This window comes from Salvelinus fontinalis, chromosome 18, assembly GCF_029448725.1.
Source record: "Salvelinus fontinalis isolate EN_2023a chromosome 18, ASM2944872v1, whole genome shotgun sequence".
Classification (NCBI taxonomy): Eukaryota; Metazoa; Chordata; class Actinopteri; order Salmoniformes; family Salmonidae; genus Salvelinus; species Salvelinus fontinalis.
Window position 1 is genome coordinate 11,901,710 of NC_074682.1, and position 27,557 is coordinate 11,929,266.

The 27,557-nt window shown below is 42.4% G+C and overlaps 1 protein-coding gene across 3 annotated transcripts; it reads right to left on the reverse strand.

The window, feature by feature from the left end:
• Positions 1–1,775: 1,775 nt before the first annotated feature.
• Positions 1,776–26,159, reverse strand: znf362a (zinc finger protein 362a). Of its 3 annotated transcripts, none has more exons than XM_055868183.1 (9): positions 26,046–26,159; positions 21,847–21,910; positions 21,215–21,467; positions 20,702–20,827; positions 19,088–19,382; positions 18,756–18,980; positions 11,243–11,321; positions 2,220–2,378; positions 1,776–1,984 (listed from the first exon to the last, which is right to left on the reverse strand). In XM_055868183.1, exons 2-9 carry the CDS (start codon positions 21,907–21,909, stop codon positions 1,868–1,870), a joined length of 1,317 nt encoding a protein of 438 aa, XP_055724158.1. In that variant the 5' UTR covers position 21,910; positions 26,046–26,159; the 3' UTR covers positions 1,776–1,867. The 3 variants fall into 3 exon arrangements, with proteins under 3 accessions (XP_055724158.1, XP_055724157.1, XP_055724159.1); XM_055868182.1 differs by having other exon boundaries at positions 19,088–19,424; XM_055868184.1 differs by lacking the exon at positions 20,702–20,827 and having other exon boundaries at positions 19,088–19,424.
• Between the last annotated feature and the right edge of the window lie 1,398 nt (positions 26,160–27,557).

Sequence of the window (27,557 nt, forward strand, 5' to 3'; positions counted from 1 at the left end):
AAGGACGTATTGACAAATAAAAATAATCCCAAACTATTGGAACGTTTGAATACTTTTATTTTTTGCTCATTCTTACACAAAGTCAATTCACTCTACGTCTTGACTGCGTGTAATGTGGACATGGTACCACAATGCATGACAAATGAAACAATGATTTTTGTAATAATAGCTAGACCTATATAATCATTTACTATAGAAAAGGGATTAACAGTTAATATAGTTTATTTACAGTATATTCCATGCTATGAAATAAAATGCATAAAACACTGGGTACGGAGAGGCATCAATATGGGACAAATAAAATGTAATACAATGATAAAAGTTAAGGCTTAAATGCGTATAAAATTAACAAAATGTTAATCATTCATACATGACACATGAGCGCAAAATGATTACAAGACACAAGGAGGTCTTTTTGTACATAAAGATATCTATACATATTTCATGGGACACCCAAAACAGGAATTTACTCATTTTCAATTTAAACATTAAAGGGCATAAAATAACCTGCAGGACATAGATGCAGAATATATGTACAAATAATCACTCAATAGAAAAGGAGCACATGTTGTTCTTCGCAAAGAGTTTCACAGGTGTTAACCAATGAAAGGCCAGGAGGTATTACATTTTGCAATGTGCTCTGCCATTTTCTACCAGACAGCACACCATATCCATCACTGGCAGACATGGGGAAAATATACAAATGAAAAAGGATTACATTCATTTGGTTTCAAACCTGTGGATTCTCGTATTTGTACTTTCCATTCCTATTTCATAGGTAAGATAAAAGGAAATATGAGACCCCTTCCTCATCAACGTCGGTAAACAAATCTTTGTAGCCCACAGGCAGAGCTCATGCATGTAATTGACCACAGCATGACACATGGTAGAGGGTTCAATCGAGTCACATTGAAATGTTACATATAATGGAATGTGTGTTAAGATATTTCATACATTTCGATTTGAAATTAGTTGTCTGCCTCCATTCAAATCTTGTTGAAAATCTGTCAGGTACTGGAATGGCTTGAACCAACAAATATGTCAGTTCCATTATGGACAATTCTTTGTGCTACATTTCTTCAATACATCACCAAAATTTTTTTTACTCTTACATGCTGAGTTTCTACAAATACCAACATCAGATTCAAAATATATTTTGGTGCTTTTCAGGATTGCCTTAAGCAGTGTCCTTTTTAATACCATGGACAATAATATTAACAAGATGAAAACTACAACAATAAAACATAGGTATTGGCCCTCCAATTTGAAAGCCTTTTGTGTGCATTGTTGTCTAAAAGACATACTTAAGCGTTATAAAGCTTACATGAGAACAATTCCTTTTTAAGTAACAAAAGTGATGCAAACATTGACATTAGGAGTGGCAAAAAAAATACTTGGATACATGATTTAGTTGACCTAACCAAAAGGAAGGTAAAGTTCCCAATGTAAATATACTTTTGCAAAGCGTAAAGAGAGAAAAGGACAATATAAAAAACATAGTAGGAGTGGTCCTTTAATGCATTATAACACCTATGGTTAACTTTTTAGCTGCCTGGAGCAATGCCTTTTATTGTCTTAGTAGACTAAAAACCTTTTTGGCCAATACTATGAGGCCTGAAAGTGCTGTAAAATCATCTTTGGATGTCCCAAACATTACCCAACCACACCATATAGATGACAGAAAAAAAGGGGGGGGAAAAGTCTACCTTTTGATAAGGTACAAATACAGTTTGATACATTTTTGAAACCCACATGGGGTATACAAACAAACAAATAAAAGCCAATATCTGGGATTGATTACGCTTAAGTGGAGGGGTAACCTTACAGGGAGTTCCTCCATGGGTGTCAGGGGTACAGGGCGAAGTGCTCAGATGAGGGAGATCCGTATGGGGATACTGGGAGAATCCGTCCTCTGTGGAGAGTGATGGCTCACCAGGTGTTCCACCACCGTATGTTTGGACATGTGCTTCATAAGGTAGGTCTCCTGAGGACAAACATCAAATAAAGTTCAGTTAACACCAAGCTTCAGTAGACAACGAGGTATAAATGCTTCCCCAAAAGTGTCCTTTTTAAAAGAGTGATGGTCTACAGTACCATTACTATTTATATATTGACTGAGAATTAAGAAACAACACTAGGACTCTGTGGCTAACGACAGTGAAAATATTTGCCCACATCCAGTGAAAACATCAGCTCATGCTGCCGCATAGCCTACTCACTGAGGTGTAGGCTCTGCCACACATGCTGCAGCAGTAGGCCTTGGCGTTTTTGATGGCATGCGCAGACAAGTGGATCTGCAGTGAGGCGGAGTCCGAGTAGGCACGGTAGCAGTTCGGACACTTGTAGGGCTTGTCTTTGTTGTGCTGTCTCTGATGAGACTGAGGCAGGGAAACAGACGGACACCGTGATTACATTACACGATTCAAAGACCTATCTAGACTTTCAGGGTAGGTAAACTTTATCTTGCTACAAATGCACTTCCTGTCAAACCAGGCCATCGTCTGACCAGAATTCTGAGAGGTGGGAATGGAGGAAAATCATACTGAAAATCCAATAACTCAAAACATACTACAGTAAAAATACAATTATTTCCAAAGGTTGTCAATATTTTCAGGTATAATAGCATGTGTGTGAAATATAAGAAGAATGAATAGCATTGTTGTCTGTGACAGTGGATTTTATATGTTTTTATTGCCTTCTCTGGGACAAAGAAAGTTACCTTGAACTATAGCAAACCACAGTGGTAAAGAACTTAACGTTATGACTATAACTTCTGTTCCATGGAGGAGGGAAACAAGGTACAACATACTATGGGGGAATCATACTCTCACAACTTCGGTTGAAGGATCTACAATCACGCCTGACAAGGCCAATGCAATCCGCTCCTCGCTGGAAGCCCCGCCTTCCACAGGAGATAAGCGTGAGGCTCGGATTAATTCCTTCAATTTAATACCACTCTTCACCAAGCCGAGGAACAGGCAGTGCGGGGCCAAACAGGTGTTTTACCTAATTTCCCTCCTTTAGCAAAAAGTAATTATAGTCATAATGTTACGTTCCCTTTGGGATGGGGTGGGATACCACCCAGACCTGATGCTGTCAAATGCGGCAGTCTAGGTATTGCGTACATGGCACGCTGCCTAGTGACTTTCCCCTGTCCTAGCTGTAGGTACACTGGGAGCAGTGACATCCAAGCGATAAAACCTCACAAAACTGTTTGGTGATGCTCAACTCGCTGCAGCACAATTTTATCCTATAGAGTACCACAGTATGAGTCATCCTACCCATAAATACCCATGCCAGCTAGAGATGACGTGCAGGAGCTTGCAGGGATTTGTAGTCTTTGCATAAAGTCTACTTTGATGCTAATTAGCATTTTCAAATCTGAGAGTAAATAGAGCCCGAATACAGTACCAGTCAAAAGTTTGGACACACCTACTCATTGGTTTTTATTTATTTTTAATATTTTCTAGATTGTAGAATAATAGTGAAGACATCAAAACTATGAAATAACACATATGGAATCATGTAGTAACCAAAAAAAGTGTTAAACAAACTTCTTCAAAGTAGCCACCTTGATGACAGCTTTGCACACTCTTGGCATTCTCTCAACCAGCTTCACCTGGAATGCATTTCCAACAGTCTTAAAGGAGTTCCCACACACAGTGGGGCAAAAAAGTATTTAGTCAGCCACCAATTGTGCAAGTTCTCCCACTTAAAAATATGAGAGAGGCCTGTAATTTTCATCATAGGTACACTTCAACTATGACAGACAAAATTAGAAGAAAAAAAATCCAGAAAATCACATTGTAGGATTTTTTATGAATTTATTTGCAAATTATGGTGGAAAATAAGTATTTGGTCAATAACAAAAGTTTATCTCAATACTTTGTTATAAACCCTTTGTTGGCAATGACAGAGGTCAAACGTTTTCTGTAAGTCTTCACAAGGTTTTCACACACTGTTGCTGGTATTTTGGCCCATTCCTCCATGCAGATCTCCTCTAGAGCAGTGATGTTTTGGGGCTGTTGCTGGGCAACACGGACTTTCAACTCCCTCCAAAGATTTTCTATGCAGTTGAGATCAGGAGACTGGCTAGGCCACTCCAGGACCTTGAAATGCTTCTTACGAAGCCACTCCTTCGTTGCCCGGGCGGTGTGTTTGAGATCATTGTCATGCTGAAAGACCCAGCCATGTTTCATCTTCAATGCCCTTGCTGATGGAAGGAGGTTTTCACTCAAAATCTCACGATACATGGCCCCATTCATTCTTTCCTTTACACGGATCAGTCTTCCTGGTCCCTTTGCAGAAAAACAGCCCCAAAGCATGATGTTTCCACCCCCATGCTTCACAGTAGGTATGGTGTTCTTTGGATGCAACTCAGCATTCTTTGTCCTCTAAACACGACGAGTTGAGTTTTTACCAAAAAGTTATATTTTGGTTTCATCTGACCATATGACATTCTCCCAATCTTCTTCTGGATCATCCAAATGCTCTCTAGCAAACTTCAGACGGGCCTGGACATGTACTGGCTTAAGCAGGGGGACACGTCTGGCACTGCAGGATTTGAGTCCCTGGCGGCGTAGTGTGTTACTGATGGTAGGCTTTGTTACTTTGGTCCCAGCTCTCTGCAGGTCATTCACTAAGTCCCCCGATTATCAGTGGTCTTGTATGTCTTCCATTTCCTAATAATTGCTCCCACCGTTGATTTCTTCAAACCAAGCTGCTTACCTATTGCAGATTCAGCCTTCCTAGCCTGGTGCAGGTCTACAATTTTGTTTCTGGTGTCCTTTGACAGCTCTTTGGTCTTGGCCATAGTGGAGTTTGGAGTGTGACTGTTTGAGGTTGTGGACAGGTGTCTTTTATACTGATAACAAGTTCAAACAGGTGCCATTAATACAGGTAACGAGTGGATGTCACGTTCCTGACCTATTTATGTTAGTTGTTATGTGTGTTAGTTGGTCAGGACGTGAGGTTGGGTGGGCATTCTATGTTTTCTGTTTCTGTGTTGGTTTTGGGTTGCCTGGTATGGCTCTTAATTAGAGGCAGGTGTTTGGCGTTCCTCTAATTAAGAGTCATATTTAGGTAGGCGTTGTCACAGTGTTCGTTGTGGGTGATTGTCTCCTGTGTCTGTGTTATGTCTTACACCATACGGGATTGTTTCGGTTGTTCGTTTCGTTTCGATGTAGTATGTTTCCTGTCCGTAAGTGTTACGTGTTAGTTATGTAAGTTTATGTTCAGGTTTCGTATACGACGTTTTCTTGTTTTGTATTTTTGAAAGAGTTTTGTTTTTTCGTGTTGCCATCAGCGTTATAAATAAAAAGATGGCTTATTTCCCTCAAGCTGCATTTTGGTCTGAAGATCCTTCTCTCCTCACCTCGTCCGAGGATGAGGAGAGTGACAGCCGTTACAGAATCACCCACCATACCAGAGCCAAGCAGCGGAGTCAACGGAGAAAGGGACAGGAGAAGAAGGAGCAATGGACATGGGACGATGTTTTGGACGGAAAGGGTTGCTACACTTGGGAGGAGATCCTGGCTGGGAGGGATCGCCTCCCATGGGAACAGCTGGAGGCACTGAGGAGAGCAGAGGCTACCGGGGAGAGGAACCGGAGCTATGAGGGAACGCGTCTGGCACGGAAGCCCAAAAAGCCCGTAAGTAATTCCCAAAAATTTCTTGGGGGGGGCTAAGAGGTAGTGGGCCAAGGGCAGGTAGGAGACCTGCGCCCACTTCCCAGGCTTACCGTGGAGAGCGGGAGTACGGGCAGGCGCCGTGTTACGCAGTAGAGCGCACGGTGTCTCCTGTACGAGTGCATAGCCCAGTGCGGGTTATTCCACCTCCCCGCACTGGTAGGGCTAGATTGAGTATTGAGCCAGGTGTCATGAGGCCGGCTCAACGCGTCTGGTCTCCAGTGCGTCTCCTCGGGCCGGCATACATGGCACCGGCCTTACGCATGGTTTCCCCGGTTCGCCTACATAGGCCGGTGCGGGTTATTCCACCTCCCCGCACTGGTCGGGCGACCGGGAGCATTCAACCAGGTAAGGTTGGGCGGGTTCAATGCTCAAGAGTGCCAGTACGCCTCCACGGTCCGGTATTTCCGGCACCACCTCCCCGCCCCAGCCTAGTACCTACAGTGTCTACACTACGCACTAGGCTACCAGTGCGTATCCTGAGCCCTGTTCCTCCTCCACGCACTCTCCCTGTAGTGCGTGTATCTAGCCCGGTGCCTCCAGTTCCGGCCCCACGCACTAAGCTACCAGTGCGTCTCCAGAGCCCTGTACAAACTGTATCTTCTCCCCCTACTAATCCTGATGTGCTTGTCCTCAGCCCGGCGTCACCAGTGCCGGTACCTCGCATCAGGGATAGAGTAGGCTTTGAGAATACAGTGTGCCCTGTCCCTGCTCCCCGCACTAGTAGGAAGGTGCTTATCCTTAGCCCGGTGCCTCCAGTTCCGGCACCACGCACCAGGTCTACAGTGCGCCGTATCCGGCCTGAGCCATCCGTCTCCCCAGCGCCATCTGAGCCATCCGTCTCCCCAGCGCCATCTGAGCCATCCGTCTCCCCAGCGCCATCTGAGCCATCCGTCTCCCCAGCGCCGTCTGAGCCATCCGTCTGCCAGGAGCCTGCAAAGCCGCCTGTCTGCCATGAGCCTGCAAAGCCGCCCGTCTGCCATGAGCCTACAGAGCCATCCGCCAGACAGGAGCCGCTAGAGCCGTCAGCCAGACAGGAGCCGCTAGAGCCGTCAGCCAGACAGGATCTGCCAGAGCCGCCAACCAGACAGGATCTGCCAGAGCCGCCAACCAGACAGGATCTGCCAGAGCCGCCAACCAGACAGGATCTGCCAGAGCCGCCAACCAGACAGGATCTGCCAGAGCCGCCAGCGAGCCATGAGCAGCCAGAGCCGCCAGCGAGCCATGAGCAGCCAGAGCCGCCAGCGAGCCATGAGCAGCCAGAGCCGTCAGAGAGCCATGAGCAGCCAGAGCCGTCAGAGAGCCATGAGCAGCCAGAGCCGTCAGAGCGCCATGAGCAGCCAGAGCCGTCAGAGCGCCATGAGCGTCGAGAGCCGTCAGCCTGCCATGAGCGTCGAGAGCCGTCAGCCTGCCATGAGCGTCGAGAGCCGTCAGCCTGCCATGAGCGTCGAGAGCCGTCAGCCTGCCATGAGCGTCGAGAGCCGTCAGCCAGCCATGAGCGTCGAGAGCCGTCAGCCAGCCATGAGCGTCGAGAGCCGTCAGCCAGCCATGAGCGTCGAGATTCGTCAGTCAGCCATGAGCTGCCCTTCAGCCTGAAACGGCTAGATACCCAGAACTGCCCATCAGTCCAGAGCTGTCTCTCTGTCCGGAGCTGCCTTTCAGTCCGGAGTTGCCCCTCTATCCTGATCCCCCTCTCTATCTTGATCTACCTCTATATTCTTATCTATCCCTCTGTCTTGATTTATCTCTCTGTCCCGGTGCTGTCCTTATTAGTGAGGTTATTAAGAGGATTTTGTGGGGGTAAAAAGAGGGTGGACATTCTTAGAGGGAGGAAGCTAGGATGGATTATGGTGGGGTGGGGACCTCGCCCGGAGCCTGAGCCACCACCGTGGTTAGATGCCCACCCAGACCCTCCCCTAGACTTTGTGCTGGTGCGTCCGGAGTTCGCACCTTGTGGGGGGGGTAATGTCACGTTCCTGACCTATTTATGTTAGTTGTTATGTGTGTTAGTTGGTCAGGACGTGAGGTTGGGTGGGCATTCTATGTTTTCTGTTTCTGTGTTGGTTTTGGGTTGCCTGGTATGGCTCTTAATTAGAGGCAGGTGTTTGGCGTTCCTCTAATTAAGAGTCATATTTAGGTAGGCGTTGTCACAGTGTTCGTTGTGGGTGATTGTCTCCTGTGTCTGTGTTATGTCTTACACCATACGGGATTGTTTCGGTTGTTCGTTTCGTTTCGATGTAGTATGTTTCCTGTCCGTAAGTGTTACGTGTTAGTTATGTAAGTTTATGTTCTGGTTTCGTATACGTCGTTTTCTTGTTTTGTATTTTTGAAAGAGTTTTGTTTTTTCGTGTTGCCATCAGCGTTATAAATAAAAAGATGGCTTATTTCCCTCAAGCTGCATTTTGGTCTGAAGATCCTTCTCTCCTCACCTCGTCCGAGGATGAGGAGAGTGACAGCCGTTACAGTGGAGGACAAAGGAGCCTCTTAAAGAAGAAGTTACAGGTCTGTGAGAGCCAGAAATCTTGCTTGTTTGTAGGTGACCAAATACTTATTTTCCACCATAATTTGCAAATAAATTCATAAAAAATCCTACAATGTGATTTTCTGGATTTTTTTTCTCATTTTGTCTGTCATAGTTGAAGTGTACCTATGATGAAAATTACAGGCCTCTCTCATCTTTTTAAGTGGGAGAACTTGCACAATTGGTGGCTGACGAAATATTTTAATGCCCCACTGTATGCTGAGCGCTTGTTGGCTGCTTTCCGTTCACTCTGCGGTCCATTTATTCGGGCTGCAATCTGAGGTGCAGTTAACTCTAATGAACTTATCCTCTGCAGCAGTGGTAAATCTGGGTCTTCCTTTCCTGTGGTGGTCCTCATGAAAGCTAGTTTCATCATAGTGCTTGATGGTTTTTGCGACTGCACTTGAAGAAACTTTCAAAGTTCTTGTTTCGTATTGATTTACCTTCATGTCTTAAAGTAATGATGGACTGTCGTTTCTCTTTGCTTATTTGAGCTGTTCTTGCTATAATATGGACTTGGTATTTTACCAAATAGGGCTATCTTCTGAATACCACCCCTACTTTGTTACAACACAACTGATTGGCTCAAACGCATTAAGGAAAGAAATTACACAAATGAACTTTTAACAAAGTCGTTAATGCATTCCAGGTGACTACCTCATGTAGCTGGTTGAGAGAATGACAGGAGTGTGCAAAGCTGTCATCAACAAAGGGTGGCTACTTTGAAGAATCTCAAATATAAAACACTTTTTTGGTTACTACATTATTCCATATGTGTTATTTCATAGTTTTGATGTCTTCACTATTATTCTACAATGTAGAAAATAGTCAAAATCAAGAAAATCCCTGGAATGAGTAGGTGTGTCCAAACCTTTGACTGGTACTGTACATACTACTGTCACGACTTCCGCCAAAGTCAGCTCCTCTCCTTGTTTCGGGCGGTGTTCGGTGGTCGACGTCACCGGCCTTCTAGCTATCGCCGCTCCACCGTTCATTGTTCCATTTGTTTTGTCTTGTTTCCCCGCACAGCTGGTTTACATTCCCTAATCACACTACATATATATATATTTTATATATATATAAAAAGAGAGGAAATAATAAATAATACTAACTGTGTACATAGGAAAGAAACAGAACAAAGGACAGAATAATGGTTTCAAAACCACTCTGTTTTTGTGTGACGCGCCAGGCTGTTTTTTTCGGGTACCATGTTCACCCGTAGTATGTTTATATTGTTAAAACCTCTTAAGTATAGGGGGCAGTATTTTCGTTTTTGGCTAAAAAACATACCCATTTGAAACTGCCTATTTCTCAGCCCCCGAAACTAGAATTTGCATATAATTGTTGGATTAGGATAGAAAACACTCTAAAGTTTCCAAAACGGTCAAAATTTTGTCTGTGAGTTTAACAGAACTGATATTGCAGGCTAAAACCTGAGGAAATCCAATCAGGAAGTGCCTGTTGTTGAAACATCTCTGTTCTTATGCATCCCTATCACCCATTTAAAGGGATATTAACCAGATTCCTTTTTATATGGCTTCCCTAAGGTGTCAACAGCCTTTAGACATAGTTTCAGGCTTTTATTTAGAAAAATGAGCGAGAACAATCACATTGCGTAAGTGGATAGGTGGGGGCTCTCAGAGTGAGTTTTGCGCAACAGAGAAAGGCGGCCATTGTTACTCCCGGTCCTATTGAAAACCAATACTCCCGGTTGATATATTATCGAATAGATATTTGAAAAACTACCTGAGGATTGATTATAAAAAACGTTTGACATGTTTCTGTGGACATTATGGATATTATCTGGAATTTTTGTCTGCGTTGTCATGACCGCTGTTTCCTGTGGATTTCTGAGAATAACGCGCCAAACGAACGGAGGTATTTGGATATAAAAATATCTTTATGGAACAAAAGGAACATTTGTTGTCTAACTGGGAGTCTCGTGAGTGAAAACATCCGAAGATCATCAAAGGTTAAACGATTAATTTGATTGCTTTTCTGATTTTTGTGACCAAGTTACCTGACGCTAAGTGTACTTAATGTTTTGTCGAGCGATCGATAAACTTACACAAACGCTTGTATTGCTTTCGTTGTAAAGCATAATTTCAAAATCTGAGACGACAGGTGGATTAACAAAAGGCTAAGCTGTGTTTTGCAATATTGCACTTGTGATTTCATGAATATGAATATTTTCTAGTAATATTATTTGACTGTGGCGCTATGCTATTCAGCGTTGCTGATGACAATTATCCCGATACCGGTATGGCTGGTTCAGAAAGGTTAAACATTTTTGCTTCATTGCGACTTTCGCTTTTGGCTAGAGGTTTGTTTGACGCAGTTGCGTACTACGGTTGTTTGCTTTTGCCTAATAAAGTGTGCACCTGAACAATACTCTCTGCTCTCCTGCACCTGACTTCTGCACCAGTAGCGCACAACCTTACAACTACTTCACTTACCTCAACTACCTCATACCCCTGCCCATTGACTCAGCTCATTGTATATAGTCTCGTTATTGTTATTTTATGTTTTTTTTGTTGTTGTTTTTGCTAAATGTTCTTACTTTTTTACTCTGCATTGTTGGGAAAGAGCTCGTAAGTAAACATTTCACTGTAAAGTCTACACCTGTTGCATTCGGGGTATGTGTCAAATACTTTTTTTTCAATTGTTTATTTTAGTAGTGTGATTCATGCTAAAAATTTTCCTGTTCATACCGAGGTGAAGAGCGGAATAATTGAAGGAATAAAGCCTATTCTTACACTTATCATCTGTGGAAGGTGGGGCTTCCAGAGAGGTGCGGATTTCATTGGACTTGTCAGGCGTGATTGTAGGTCCTTCAACCGAAGTCGCAAGAGCGTGACTCCCCCATCGTAAATTTTACAGAAGTTGACTGACTGAAAGGGAACTCGAAATCAACTATTCAAAACTAGAACAGGGTTGATGTGTGTGTGTGTGAAGGTTGATGGAAATCTTGTGGCCGGGGAGCAAGAGGTGTGGTTAAAAGACCAGGATGTGGAAAACCCAGTCCAGTCCATACCTGCAGATTGGAGAGCTGAGTGAAGGCTTTTTCACAACCTGGATGGGCACATTTATAGGGCCGATCTCCAGTGTGAATCCTGTAAAAGATATAGTAAAGAGGAGATTAAATGAAGCCACAGCGTCCGACACACGTGTCTACGGTGTCGTCATAGGAAAAAATCCAGCCTACTGCCCTTTGACACAACCCCTCTCTATCTTTCCCTACGGTAAGCCTCTCTGTCGGTTCAATAAAGTTAGAAAATACCTTAATATATACAGTTGAAGTCGGAAGTTTACATACACTTAGGTTGGAGCCATTAAAACCCGTTTTTCAACCACTCCACAAATTTCTTGTTAACAAACTATAGTTTTGGCAAGTCGGTTACGACATCTACTTTGTGCGTGACACAAGTAATTTTTCCAGCAATTGTTTACAGACAGATTATTTCACTGTATCACAATTCCAGTGGGTCAGAAGTTTACATACACCAAGTTGACTGTGTCTTCAAACATCTTGGAAAATTCCAGAAAATTATGTCATGGCTTTAGAAGCTTCTGATAGGCTAATTGACATCAATTGAGTCATTGGAGGTGTACCTGTGGATGTATTTCAAGGCCTACCTTCAAACTCAGTGCCTCTGCTTGACATCATGGGAAAATCAAAAGAAATCAGCCAAGACCTCAGAAAAAAATGTTTGACCTCTGCAAGTCTGGTTCATCCTTGGGAGCAATTTCCAAATGCCTGAAGGTACCACGTTCATCTGTACAAACAATAGTTCGCAAGTATAAACAGCATGGGACAACGCAGCCGTCATACCGCTCAGGAAGGAGACGCGTTCTGTCTCCTAGAGATGGACGTGCTTTGGTGCGAAAAGTGCAAATCAATCCCAGAACCACAGCAAAGGACCTTGTGAAGATGCAGGACGAAACAGGTACAAAAGTATCTATATCCACAGTAGAAACAAGTCCTATATCGACGACTCAGCAAGGAAGAACCCACTGCTCCAAAACCGCCATAAAAAAGCCAGACTATGGTTTGCAACTGCACATGGGGACAAAGATTGTACTTTTTGGAGAAATGTCCCCTGGTCTGATGAAACAAAAATAGAACTGTTTGGCCATAATGACCATTGTTATGTTTGGAGGAAAAAGGGGGAGACTTGGAAGCCGAAGAACACCATCCCAACCGTGAAGCACGGGGGCAGCAACATCATGTTGTGGGGGTGCTTTGCTGCAGGAGGGACTGGTGCACCTCACAAAATAGATGGCATCATGAGGGCGGAAAATTATGTGGATATATTGAAGCAACAACTCAAGACATCAGTCAGGAAGTTAAAGCTTGGTCACAAATGGGTCTTCCAAATGGACATTGACCCCAAGCATACTTCCAAAGTTGTGACAAAATGGCTTAAGGACAACAAAGTCAAGGTATTGGAGTGGCCATCACAAAGCCCTGACCTTAATCCTATAGAAAATGTGTGGGCAGAACTGAAAAGCGTGTGCGAGCAAGGAGACCTACAAACCTGACTCAGTTACACTAGCTCTATCAGGAGCTAACTGTCTGAATCGCCGTGTCCCCAGCCAGCCCAACCACTCACTGGACCCATATGTTCACTTGGCTACGCATGCCTCTCTCTAATATCAATATGCCTCGTCCATTACTGTCCTGGTTAGTGATTACTGTCTTATTTCACTGTAGAGACTCTAGCCCTGCTCAATATGCTTTAACCAACCATGTTGTTCCACCTCCTACATATGCGTTGACATCACCTGGTTTAAACGTCTCTAGAGACTATATCTCTCTGATCATTACTCAATGCCTAGGTTTACCTCCAATATACTCACATCCTACCTTACCTTTGTCTGTACACTATGCCTTGAATCTATGCTATCGGGCCCAGAAACCTGCTCCTTTTAGTCTCTGTTCCGAACGTGCTAGACGGCCAGTTTGTATAGCCTTTAGCCGTACCCTTATCCTACTTCTCCTCTGTTCCTCTGGTGATGTAGAGGTTAATCCAGGCCCTGCAGTGCCTAGCTCCACTACCACTCCCCAGGTGCTCTCATTTGTTGACTTCTGTAACCGTAAAAGCCTTGGTTTCATGCATGTTAACATTAGAAGCCTACTCCCTAAGTTTGTTTTACTCACTGCTTTAGCACACTCTGCCAACCCGGATGTCTTAGCCGTGTCTGAATCCTGGCTTAGGAAACCCACCAAAAACCCTGAAAACTCCATCCCTAACTATAACATTTTCCGCCAAGATCGAACTGCCAAAGATGGCGGTGTTGCAATCTACTGCAAAGATAGCATGTAGAGTTCTGTATTATTATCCAAGTCTGTACCCAAACAATTCGAGCTTCTACTTCTAAAAATTCACCTTTCCAGAAACAAGTCTCTCACTGTTGCCGCTTGCTATAGACCACCCTCTGCCCCCAGCTGTGCCCTGGACACCATATGTGAATTGATTGCACCCCATCTATCTTCTGAGCTAGTGCTACTAGCTGACCTAAACTGGGACATGCTTAACACCCCGGCCATCCTACAATCTAAGCTTGATGCACTCAATCTCTCACAAATTATCAATGAACCTACCAGGTACAACCCCAAATCCATAAACACGGGCACCCTCATAGATGTCATCCTAACTAACTCGCCCTCCAAATACACCTCTGCTGTTTTCAATCAAGATCTCAGCGATCACTGCCTCATTGCCTGCATCCGTAATGGGTCTGCGACCAAACGACCACCCCTCATCACTGTCAAACGCTCCCTAAAACACTTCTGCAAGTAGATCTTTCTAATCAACCTGACCGGGGTATCCTGGAATGACATTGACCTCATCCCGTCAGTAGATGATGCCTGGTTATTCTTTAAAAGTGCTTTCCTCACCATCTTAAATAAGCATGCTCCATTCAAAAAATTAAAGAACTAGGAATAGATATAGTCCTTGGTTCATTCCAGACCTGTCTGCCCTTGACAAGCACAAAACATCCTGTGGCATTCTGCATTAGCATCGAATAGCCCCCGTGATATGCAAATGTTCAGGGAAGTTATGAACAAATATACACAGGCAGTTAGGAAAGCTAAGGCTAGCTTTTTCAAACAGAAATTTGCATCCTGTAGTACAAACTCAAAAAGGTTCTGGGACACTGTAAAGTCCATGGAGAATAAGAGCACCTCCTCCCAGCTGCCCACTGCGCTGAGGCTAGGAAACACTGTTACCACCGATAAATCGACTATAATTGAGAATTTCAATAAGCATTTCTCTACGGCTGGCCATGCTTTCCACCTGGATACCCCTACCCCAGTCAACTGCCTGGCACCCTCCACAGTAACCCCACAAAGCCCCCACCATTTCTCCTTCACCCAAATCCAGATAGCTGATGTTCTGAAAGAGCTGCAAAATCTGGACCCCTACAAATCAGCCGGGCTAGACAATCTGGACCCTCTCTTTCTAAAATGATCTGCTGAAATTGTTGCAACCCCTATTACTAGCCTGTTCAACCTCTCTTTCGTATTGTCTAAGATTCCCAAAGATTGGAAAGCTTCCGCGGTCATCCCCCTCTTCAAAGAGATTACAATGTAGAGTATATTATGTTTGAAATAATCACAGTAATCAGAGACCAACTCACATACAGATAGGCACACACAAAGTACTCTAGACCCAAACTGCTACAGAACTATATCTATCCTACCCTGTCTTTCTAAGGTCTTCGAAAGCCAAGTTAACAAACAGATTACCGACCATTTCGAATCCCACCGTACCTTCTACGCTATGCAATCTGGTTTCAGAGCTGGTCATGGGTGCGCCTCAGCCACGCTCAAGGTCCTAAACAACATCATAACCGCCATCGATAAGAGACATTACTGTGCAGCTGTATTCATCGACCTGGCCAAGGCTTTCGACTCTGTCAATCACCACATTCTTATTGGCAGACTCGACAGCCTTGGTTTCTCAAATGATTGCCTCGCCTGGTTTACCAACTACTTCTCTTATAGAGTTCAGTGTGTCAAATCGGAGGGCCTGTTGTCAGGACCTCTGGCAGTCTCTATGGGGGTGCCACAGGGTTCTATTCTCGGGCCAACTCTCTTCTCTGTATACATCAATGATGTCGCTCTTGCTGCTGGTGATTCTCTGATCCACCTCTACGCAGACGACACCATTCTGTATACTTCTGTCCCCTCTTTGGACACTGTGTTAACTAACCTCAAGACGAGCTTCAATGCCATACAACTCTCCTTCCGTGGCCTCCAACTGCTCTTAAATGCAAGTAAAACTAAATGCATGCTATTCAATTGATCACTGCCCGCATCTGCCCGCCCGTCCAGCATCACTACTCTGGACGGCTCTGACTTAGAATACGTGGACAACTACAAATTCCTAGGTGTCTGGTTAGACTGTAAAATCTCCTTCCAGACTCACATGAAGCATCTCCAATCCAAAATTAAATCTAGAATCGGCTTCCTATATCGCACAAAGCATCCTTCACTCATGCTGCCAAACATACCCTCGTAAAACTGACCATCCTACCGATCCTCGACTTCGGCGATGTCATCTATAAAATAGCCTCCAACACTCTACTCAGCAAATTGGATGCAGTCTATCACAGTGCCATCCGTTTTGTCACCAAAGCCCCATATACTACCCACCACTGCGACCTGTATGTTCTCGTTGGCTGGCCCTCGCTTCATGTTCGTCGCCAAACCCACTAAACAGCCCATCTATCTATCTCATCCCCATACTGTATTTATTTATTTATCTTGCTCCTTTGTACCCCAATATCTCTACTTGCACATTCATCTTCTGCACATCTACCATTCCAGTGTTTAATTGCTATATTGTAATTACTTCGCCACCATGGCCTAGTTATCGCCTTAACTCCCTTATCTTACCTCATTTGCACTCACTGTATATAGACTTTTTGTTTTCTTTTTTTCTACTGTATTATTGACTGTATGTTTTCTTTATTCAATGTGTAACTCTGTGTCGAATTGCTATGCTTTATCTTGGCCAGGTCGCAGTTGCAAATGAGAACTTGTTCTCAACTAGCCTACCAGGTTAAATATAGGTGAAATGAAATAAATAAAACAAAGAATGGGCCAAAATTCACCCAACTTATTGTGGGAAGCTTGTGGAAGGCTATCCGAAACATTTGACCCATATTAAACAATTTAAAGGCAATGCTACCAAATACTAATTGAGTGTATGTAAACTTCTGAACCACTGGGAATGTGATGAAAGAAATAAAAGCTGAAATAAATCATTCCCTCTACTATTATTCTGACATTTCACATTCTTAAAATAAAGTGGTGATCCTAACTGACTTAAGACAGGAGATTTTTACTAGGATTAAATGTCAGGAATTGTGAAATGCTGAGTTTAAATGTATTTAGCTAAGATGTATGTAAACTTCTGACTACAACTGTATACACTGAGTGTACAAAACATTAAGAACACCTGCTCTTTCCATGGCATAGACTGACCAGGTGAATCCAGGGGAAAGCTATGATCTCTTATTGATGTCACTTGTTAAATCCACTTCAATCAGTGTAGATGAAGGGGAGGAGACAGGTTAAAGAAGGTTTTTTATGCCTTGAAACAATTGAGAGATGTATTGTGTTTGTGTGCCATTCAGAGGGTGAATGGGCAAGAGAAAAGATTTAAGTGCCTTTGAACGGGGTATGTTAGTAGGTGCTAGGTGCACCGTTTTCTTAATCTAGAACTGCAACGCTGCAGGGTTTTTCACGTTTAACTCCAATGCTTCCCACAGTTGTGTCAAGTTGCCTGGGAGTTCTTTTGGTGGTGGATCATTCTTGATACACAGGGGATGTATCATGTAGCTTGACAGGCCTAGATGTTGATTGTAGAAATATCGGCCTACTTTAAATGGATTATTTCTAGTGTTTGTTATGTTTACCTACGGATGATCAAAATGGTACTTTCTAGAATTTTGAATGCGTAATAGGCCTATCCTCCTGATTGATTGGTGATCTTTTTATGCAATTAAAAACATACTAAACCAACGGTGACATGTTTGCTAAGATAACTTCATGAGTCAATGTCACGTTCCTGACCTGTTTTCTGTTAGTTTTTGTATGTGTTAGTTGGTCAGGACGTGAGTTTGGGTGGGCAGTCTATGTTTTCTGTTTCTATGTTGGTTTAAAGGGTGACCTGATATGGCTCTCAATTAGAGGCAGGTGATTTTCATTTCCTCTGATTGAGAGTCATATTAAGGTAGGTGTTTTCACACTGTTTGTTGTGGGTGGTTGTCTCCTGTGTCTGTCGTTGCGCCACACGGGACTGTTTTCGGTTTGTTTGTATGTTCGTTCTTTTATGTAGTCAGTTTTCCCTGTTCATGCGTTCTTCGTGTTTCATGTAAGTTCGTCGTCCATGTCTGTCTACTCCATTTTGTTAATTATTCAAGTGTTTTCGTTTCGTGTTTTTTCGTCTTGTTTCAATAAATATTATGTCATATTCAAACGCTGCGTTTTGGTCAAATCCCTGCTCCTCTTCGAATGAAGAGGCGGAAGAAAGCCGTTACAGTCAAATTATAAACTATGCGAGGAAATACAAAAAAAATATCTTAGCAAATGCGCGGAAAAATACCAATTTGTATTTGTAGGGCTATTTATGGGAATCGTTCTCAATCACAGCCAGTTCGTGCTCAAGAGCTTTTAACGAGCGGGCCTAGTTGGTGGAGCTTTGGGCTAGTGACCGAAAGGTTACTAGATCGAATCCCCGAGCTGACAAGGTAAAAATCAGTTGTTCTGGCCCTGAACAAGGCAGTTAACCCATTGTTCCTAGGCCGTCATTGTAAATAAAAAATGTGTTCTCAACTGACTTGCCTAGTTAAATAAAATAAAAACAAAATGCACAAAATCATGTAGCTTGCAAGTTACTTAAGCTCCAGGATTGGTTGAAGTATCCTGTTGCTGTAAATGGAAACAAATTACACAGCAAAGGATCACATCAATAATTGAGTTAAGGTTAGGAAATGGGTTAGGTGTGTGTATCAAGCACCCATAGGACTCCCAGGCAACTTGACACAACTGTGGGAACCATTGGAGTCAACATGGGCCAGCATCCCTGTGGAATGCTCCCGAGACCTTGTAGAGTCCATGCCCCAACGAATTGACCTGTTCTGAGGGGAAAAGGGGGGGTAGGGGGATGCAACTCAATAGTAGGAAGGTGTTCTTAATGTTTTGCACAATCAGTGTATATTAAAAACACTGAGGGGCGGCAGGTAGCCTAGTGGTTAGAGCGTTGGATTAGTAACCTAAAGGTTTCAAGATCGACTTGCCTAGTTAAATAAAGGTCAAAAAATATATATTTTTAAAAAAAGGCATAATCTATGAAGGCAAATAATTAACACTAGTGTAATTACACTTTAAAAGTGTAGTACACACATGACTTTGGGGTTCTGGGAAAGATACATCATCATCATCATCATCATCATCACTACACTATAGAACCTAGTTGGTGGGTACATGAAAACAGTATCAAACTGATGATCAAATTAGTCCATGATTTGACCTGGTGTGCTGCTGCAGGTGGGAGAGCTGGCGGAAGCATTTCTCGCAGTAGGAGCAGTGATAAGGTTTGACGCCCAGGTGTATGCGGAGGTGCTGGGCCAGGTAGGATGCATTGGCGAAGGATTTGGAGCAGTGGGGACACTTGTGAGGCTTGGCCTCTGTGTGGGACTTGGAGTGGATCTGCATGTCTGACTTGGAGAAGAAGGTCAGCGGGCACGATTTACACCTGTGCAAAACAACACACACATTGAAGACACCGTAAGCAATCAATACGACAGTAAGACATTTGGAGTATAATCAACATGTCTGTAAAAGGTTCATGTGTGCTCATGCCTGTAGCATTTGCCCGGTTTGGGGGTGATGGTGTGGCAGGATTGGTCGTTGCCTGAGGCTAGGATGGGGTAAGGCACCACCAACAGAGAGCCACCACCGTTCTCAGCTTTTATCTTCTTACGCCCTCGCCCCTCCATCTTGGGAGGGGGCCCCAGCAGTCCAGCAAGGCCTCCGTTACTTTTGATTTGCTCCATCCCAGGGCCACTGGCCAAGCCTGAGAGGACATGATGTGGTGAAGGGGCTCCGCCTAGTCGGCTCAGGCTGTTGGAGGTGGGTGTGGTCAGAGTGACGGCCTCTGAGGTGTTATGGTTGCCCATTCGAGAGGAAAGCGCCAGACCTGGCAAGTCAAGAGGTAAAAATGACTCACAAACTAAATAATCACTACATAATTATGTAATGACTAATCTCCAACAGAAGAATGCAGTCAGATACATGTATACTTCTTAAAATTGTGCATACTTTTTCAGAGACAATGCTCAAAATTACCTATTGACATGTTCCCATTTAGTTATTCGCTCAACATAGGAATACTCTTTGTGCCTAGTTGTTGGCTGAAGTAGTTTGAAATCACGTTGATACGCCAAAAGTCCTGTCACATTTTGAGAGGCCTGGATTAGTCTAAAGGCCAACAGTACAGGAATCTTGGAATGGGCTATGGAAGTCTGCCTCTCTTTCCGTGTGGGGGAGAGTTGGGTAAGTTGAGCCATTTTTTACACTCAGCATCACTCCGTCAAGGGAAATATAGTATTATTTCTAACAAAGATATCTACATATATTTTAGGATGTTGTGTATCCCTGTAAATAATCTGAATTCACGAAAACATAGCTTGTACAAAAAAGTGGTCTCTTTGCACGCATTACTCCGGATGGGGGACAGGGTAAGTAAAGACGCCTACAAATTTCTGTAATGAATGAAATATTACCACTACCTTCTTAAAACCAAACACAATTCATCACAATAACTTTTTTTGTTGCCTTTTAATAATTTTAAGCTTTTTTATTTATTTTTTATAATAATTTTAATCATATTTTAACATTGGCTTAACACCTAACAAACATGTTGCACTTTTTTTTAACACCTAACACAGGCCAGGCCCTGTTGTTACCTCATATGCCTTGCATTACACCTGGGAAGAAAACGCTTCAATTTGCTCAACTTGCCATTGGCTCAACCAACTTACCCCATGGCCATTGGCTGAATTTACCCCAAGGCAAACATTTGGACTATATTAGCCCACACAGCTACAAGGATGCACTTTCATGCTAGGTTTAGGACCTCATATTGTAGCTTATAGACCCCAACTGATATATAGAACAATTTTTAAATGACCTACTTTGGTTTAGATACAAGCATCATGAAACCTCTTAACACAATAAATGAATTTGACGTGGTGAAAATCTTTTTTTTGGACCTAACTTGCTTAACACTTTTTCCATGTGGTTTCTTCCTTCACAGACTCCATGAAATGATGACCTTGGTCAAATTATACATTTTGTGTATGGTTTCCTAGAAACAAGCATGGCTCAACTTACCCCTTTGGCTGAACTAACCCCAGTCTCTCCTATGTGCCAGACAGGCATTACCGGTACTGTGTCAAAAAATCATGTGTTTACCTGACAGGTGGTTCGTTCTAGAGGGTTGGTCTATGATTTGACGCAAATGCCAGTCTTCCCACAATCCTCTAGCTTTTATAGCTGTTTTATCATCCAGATTAAAGTTTACATCACCAAGAATACGTCCTGTTAGAGATGTGCAGAAAATTCACAGAATTTACCAAAAAAAAAAACTCTTACCATAGAACATTAACAGGAAATATAAAGCCTGGCTCATACAAGGCTCAACAAGTATTTTCCCCATCCATCTATCAACGATAGAAAAAGATTATAAGTAGGCCTATTACAGTAATTACAAGTGACACAAAAATTATTTATAAAAAGTGAGGGGATGTGTGCCAATCACTTGATGAGATTGAGGAGGATGGGAGGTGGTGTGATTACAAGACATACAGTAGAGGTGCATTCTAAATTGAACCGCCTCTGAGAATAGAAGTGTGTGAGTGGTGGTGGTGGTGGTCAATGACAGTGGAGCCTGGCCTGGTGAAGGGAGGTGGGGGGCGGTCAGGGTACCTGCCACAGAGCTGGAGGCCGGCCGGGCGTGCAGGGCAATGTCTGGCTGGGACGGGCTGTGGGCATGGAGTTCTTGTTGCATCTGCTGCAGTTTCTCAACTGACATCTGGACATGCTGCCCACCTTCTGTCTGTGTAGGATTCCCCAGCAGTTGCTGTTGGGAGGGAACTGTGGAAGACGGCAGGTGGGGTGGTCTGATCTTCTCAGCCATCAGCTGTTCCTTGATCTTGTTGATCAACACAAGGTTATCCAGCTGACAGCAGGGAGACAACAACACAGAGACAGAAGAACAGTCCTTAGTTAACATCTGTGTGGGCTTACATTCATTTGTTCTGCTTTGGCTCCCTCCAATGGACTCAAAGGAAAATAACTCAACAATGTATTGCCATTAATCTATGTCCTCTCTTCAAGTGAGTCGTAAAAATAGTGCATACTTTACATGGACATTTGCATGACAATCAAGCAGGCAAAATACATTTCACTGCTCATGGTTCTCAATGTTACATTACCTAGAATAATAATTGACAATCTTCACAGTCTACTGTCCACCATTATCATCTTCTCCCTCATCCTCTTTTATACTAACTACCTTGTTGTTGAATGTGAGGGTAGAGTCTAGACAGAGTACTCACCTGGCCAGGCATGTTGGGTGGTGGGGGCCAGAAGTAGGGATTATTAAAACGAGGTTCAGCCATCCTGTGACAAACAAACCAGATGCAAATATTACCTTCTGCACACTGTCCAAATAAATAGATATGACAACAACAACACAGCTAATTCAGTCTCACAATTCATTCAAATGTTTGCAGCACTTTAATGAGTTCATAAATAGTTGCTGAATCTCCAATAGACTTATTGCAATAGACGTATATAGTTAATGCTGAACATTTAGCCACTCGCCAAACACCTATAAATGTATTGTATTCTAGCCTCACGATTCCAAGTAAATGGAACTACTTTCTAACTTTCTCCCCTCCTCTTCCTCCGTCATGTCCACCACGGAAGTGTGTTTCCAGTTCCACACGCACTGTAGCTAAGTATAGTGCTTAATAATCACACTTTTCTGAGTCACAACTTCCCCAACCGTCGCCCACAGACAGCTGAGAATTTACAGGGGATTCAATTCCGCGAGACATTATTCAAAGAAGGGGAAAAAAAAAAAAATGTGTGAGTCACAGGGATCCTCTCACTAGGAAGGGAAATACCCATGAGGCCTTGTTTATTCTCCCTCTCCGCCAGCAGACTCTCTAACCATCACACTGAATGATGGGCATCTCCCCAAAGAAACAGCATAACATCACATGGTAGATATAGCTTGTTAAGAAACACTTGTCATATTGGCAGTTTCCTATACCATTTTGTGATTTAAGATAGAATTGCATTGATGGTTGAGGCGTTTGAAAATATATGGTATTTATGTAGCCTACACTGTCAATATTTTCACAGGGAACAAAATAACATATATCCCTGCTCCCTGACGTTCCATTTAATCCATTTAGAGTGAATGTCATTGAACAGACTTTAACTCCAATCTCTCTATGCAAAAGTCACATTTGGATGAATTTGGGGCAAGGGGCATTGCTGCTCTTTGTGCCATGGTAGAGCCTGCTGCTCTCTCATAGATGTCTGCGATCTGTGGGCTTTCTTTCCATCGCTTCTCTTTTCAAGCCTTATTCATTTCTTTACATGACATATTGCATTGTGTGTTTTGGCACAGTCCACCCTTGTAAAGTCTGTTTGACTTAGCAGCAGCGTAACACAGTCCACTTGCATCAGCCAAAAGAAACTAAAAAGATACGTCCAGCCCTATGAACAAAAACCCAGAAAATATTTCCCTAATGATGCTGACAGGGTGTCCATTTCACTTCCTGGAGGCACACTGAGTCTCCTGGGAAAGAGCGGAATATAGGTAGAGTTGATAATCTTCCCCATATGACGGCTGTCTCTGTCTTTGATATGCCATGTTTGATGTTGGTGATAATAACAACACAGCTTCTTAGGCAACAGAGAAAAGTGTCAAACTATATTAAAGTAGAGTCCTTTGTGTATTCGAGATGGAGTGTAGAGCATCCTGTCCGACGGAGACTGTAATGGCTACAAATGTATTACTGCCATAATCAACAATCAAACAGGAAGAAAAAAATCAGTCTATGCCATGGCAACCCCTAGAACCAAGACTGTATACTGTTTTCAATAAATCAATCACATTTAATTCGACACTAAACTGACAGACTTTTTTCAGTTATTTCAGGGATAACATGGACATGGTTGAGAATCAAGCCTTGGATCAGGTCCAGCTGCAAGATCTTTAAAAAAGAGTCAGTCCCCGGAATGTTCTGTGTGCAGGTTTCAATCTAAATCCATTACTCCCATTAGCAAGACAATCAAATAGATGAAATCTGAACTCTTCCACGTAACTAAAGCTGAAGAGAGGATAGGTGATAATAGGTTGCTAATCTGATATACACTGCTCAAAAAAATAAAGGGAACACTTAAACAACACAAAGTAACTCCAAGTCAATCACACTTCTGTGAAATCAAACTGTCCACTTAGGAAGCAACACTGATTGACAATAAATGTCACATGCTGTCGTGCGAATGGAATAGACAAAAGGTGGAAATTATAGGCAATTAGCAAGACACCCCCAAAACAGGAGTGATTCTGCAGGTGGTGACCACAGACCACTTCTCAGTTCCTATGCTTCCTGGCTGATGTTTTGGTCACTTTTGAATGCTGGCGGTGCTCTCACTCTAGTGGTAGCATGAGACGGAGTCTACAACCCACACAAGTGGCTCAGGTAGCTCATCCAGGATGGCACATCAATGCGAGCTGTGGCAAGAAGGTTTGCTGTGTCTGTCAGCGTAGTGTCCAGAGCATGAAGGCGCAGATTTTCACTGCAATGAAATTGCTGCTACTGCCCACACATTAATCAATACAACCGCAATGACTGTAATCTGTAACCAGGAAGCATAGGAACTGAGAAGTGGTCTGTGGTCACCTGCAGAACCACTCCTTTATTGGGGGTGTCTTGCTAATTGCCTATAATTTCCACCTTTTGTCTATTCCATTTGCACAACAGCATGTGAAATTTATTGTCAATTAGTGTTGCTTCCTAAGTGGACAGTTTGATTTCACAGAAGTGTGATTGACTTGGAGTTACATTGTGTTGTTTAAGTGTTCCCTTTATTTTTTTGAGCAGTGTACTATGTTTTTTGTTGATACTCAGCTGGAGTAAAATCCAACATAGTTCTAAACTTTGGGTCCCCAGGATCAATGTTGGGAAATTAACACACTTCACTTTTGTTATTGACTGAGCCCCTTGAAATCCCCATAATGCCTAATTCCGATTGAAGCCACACTGTAAAATGTGCCAACCATCAAAGAGTTGACCACTGCAAAAATGTTTAACAATGGAGCAAATGTATCCCATTACCTTCCTACATGCAAACATTGCTTGATTTCCATTATGTATAAGTAGTGCTCAAGTTGCTATTCAAGGAGAGCAACATACATTTTTAATAACAACACCTAATTATTGTTACAGACAGTGAAATAGCCCTGATGAACCACCTAAACTATTTGAGTCACAGCAGAAATAGCTGCATGCTGAAACATCTGTGGTGAGAACCGCTATCTGAAATGTGTCCGCAGATTTAAATCAATTTGAACCGATATCAGTGATTTTATCGTTCTGTGTCATGCCCCTACGCAATAAAAACCCAAATACTGCTGTTTCTCAAAATGGTGTCTATTGCTTTCTAGCCAGTCAGATGTACGATTTTTTAAATTACTGTAGCCCATAGACCGAAATGTATAGGCTAGTCGTGTTTAAGGAAATTAAAAATATTAGGCTGCAGGTTATCCATCTTCAGACGATTAGCGGCAAATTAGGCTAGTAGGCCTATGTCAATCGTCCAACATTAGCCCAACGTCATATTTTCAATACGAATACTATAGGCTATTATTTGCTCTATAAATAATTTTCTTAACACAGATATGAAAATACATGAGTAATCAATTATCAGCCTATAATAAGGGTAGACAAATCACTTGAGGCTGGTCTAGACTTGTGAACTAAAACAAAAGTTAGGCTACTTAACTTTTCCTTATTCTATATGGACGTCTACGTTTATTTGCAGATTTAAAAAAAATACCTTTGTAACTTAAAATGCTAACACATAAAACATCAAATAAGGAGCATTTAGACTGCAGAGCAACTCTGATCCCCCCTGGTGCCTCGCTCCACAGCCTCTCCCACATTCTCAGACAGTTTATTTTAAAAATTCAGACAAAAGGAAAACAAAAATGGCAGCCTGTCTTATTTTTATAAGGACTGGACGCCATATTCTGCAGATCCCAAATGTACAGTAATAATTCGCCTAAAAAAGTAGACGTGTCTCGATGCATGCAAATTTGTAATCCATTTCTTTGCATTAGCGTACGTGTACGAATGATTGTTTACTTAGATTAGCAGGTTTGAATAGCCCGGCTCGAGGAAGAAGAAAAAAAACTAGACACTTCCTACAACAATCATGCCTTGCAAAATGCAATGCGTTATGTACAACTGGGTTCTCTCGCTATGCAAATCCATAATTCAATTCCAGAATAGTAGCTTAACTGCATCTCATCTGACATCTCATCTCATGTCTGTATGCTATGCACAATATAACTAGAACGTTGTCCTTTTCAAATATGCTCTGGTAATGGCTAGTATTTTTTTATTTGAACTTTTTGACGACTCAAATGGTAACGATAACTGCTTTCAAAATAGCATTGCAGCCGAACGTTTTTAAAATTGCACACAAGAGAGGCGAAAAAATGTATACGAACCTGACACCTCGATGGTAGATTTAATGATATTTTATAAAATAATAAGATGTTCCTTTTGCTTGCCTTCAGTCGGAGTTCAGACCTTCCGGGTCGCCTACTGTTCACTTCTGGGTGCTGCAGGCGAGTATTTGCTTTCATTGAAGCAGATTTTGGAAATTTAAAAACTACAAATAGGCCTAAAGACATTCAGAATTGACATAATTGCTGCGATATAAACTTGGTTTAGGATATGCCTCATTGTAGTGACATAATTGGTGACAGCTTTTGGTTTGACAGGCTGTCAACTGTCTGCTACATAATATCAAGGCATCATCACAGTAGGGATGACCAGGGATGTTCTCTTGATAAGTGTGTGAATTGGACCATTTTCCTGTCAAAATGTAAGGAGTACTTTTGGGTGTTAGGGAAAATGTATGAAGTAAAAAGTATCATTATTTTCTTTAGGAATGTAGTGAAGTAAAAGTTGTCAAAATTATAAATAGTAAAGTACAGATACCCCAAAAACAACTTAAGTAGTACTTTAAAGTATTTGTACTTAAGTACTTTACACCACTGGGTATCAAACATGCTCATAGTAAAACGCTCTCACGCTCACATAGTGTCTTCAACTAGTGTCTTCACTACTTCTCAACTATAAAGAATTTGAGGATGAGGCCAGGGTTGAAAAACGGGGGGTCTCCGTTAAATTACTGCCCATGTAACCCCTATGGCGCAAAGTAGAATATTTGGTTTTACCCTGAAACAATAATAAATATACTACAATAAAAAAGGCTATACATTTTGAATAGGCATAAATATAATGTATTACCATGTAATTACCATTAGTTGTGTGCTTTAATCAGTTTGTTGGTAAACCATGATACATTTAGACACTTTTCATTCCATAACATTTGAAATTCTAGTCATTTAGCAGACACTCTTTTCCAGATAGCTAGGTGAGACAACAACATATCACAATCGTAGCAAGTACATTTTAATAAACTCCATAAAGCGAGCCTAACTCATAAAACCACATTTTCAAACTAACAGTGAGAGCTTCAGGGCAGGGGTCAATTCGAATTGAAGGCTGTCAATTCAGGAAGTGATTTTAATTTCAAACCCAAAAATGGAAAAACTTTTGAAATAAATAGCTCATTTGATGGAGAAGTCATTGTAAATAGATTGTTAAATGTTTTTTTTATTGTTATTTAAGTTTACTTCCTGAATTGATGACCTTAAATTAGAATTGACCTGCAGCACTGCTATCAGAGCTGCAGGGCAACCTGAACGCAATGTGCACGTTTCAGCATGAGATGGCAGTACCGTAGTATTAGATAAGAATATCTGAGTGATCACATTATGGACATGTAAAACAGTATTCTACTATCAATGGCAATGTTGCCCAACAACAAGCTTTCATTTCTCAACAGAACACATCAATCTACAAAGGACACCACAGTGGTGCCAGTTTCACTAGACAGACAGACAGAGAGACAGGTGGAGACAGACAGACAGATACAAACAAAACAAATC

Coding starts and splice junctions, on each gene's coding strand:
- znf362a (XM_055868182.1), bottom strand. CDS start 21,909: ATGGCTGAACCTCGTTTTAATAATCCCTACTTCTGGCCCCCACCACCC. Junction 21,468..21,846: donor CACCCAACATGCCTGGCCAG/GTGAGTACTCTG, acceptor CCCTGCTGTCAG/CTGGATAACCTTGTGTTGAT. Junction 1,985..2,219: donor GTGGCAGAGCCTACACCTCA/GTGAGTAGGCTA, acceptor GTTTGTCCTCAG/GAGACCTACCTTATGAAGCA.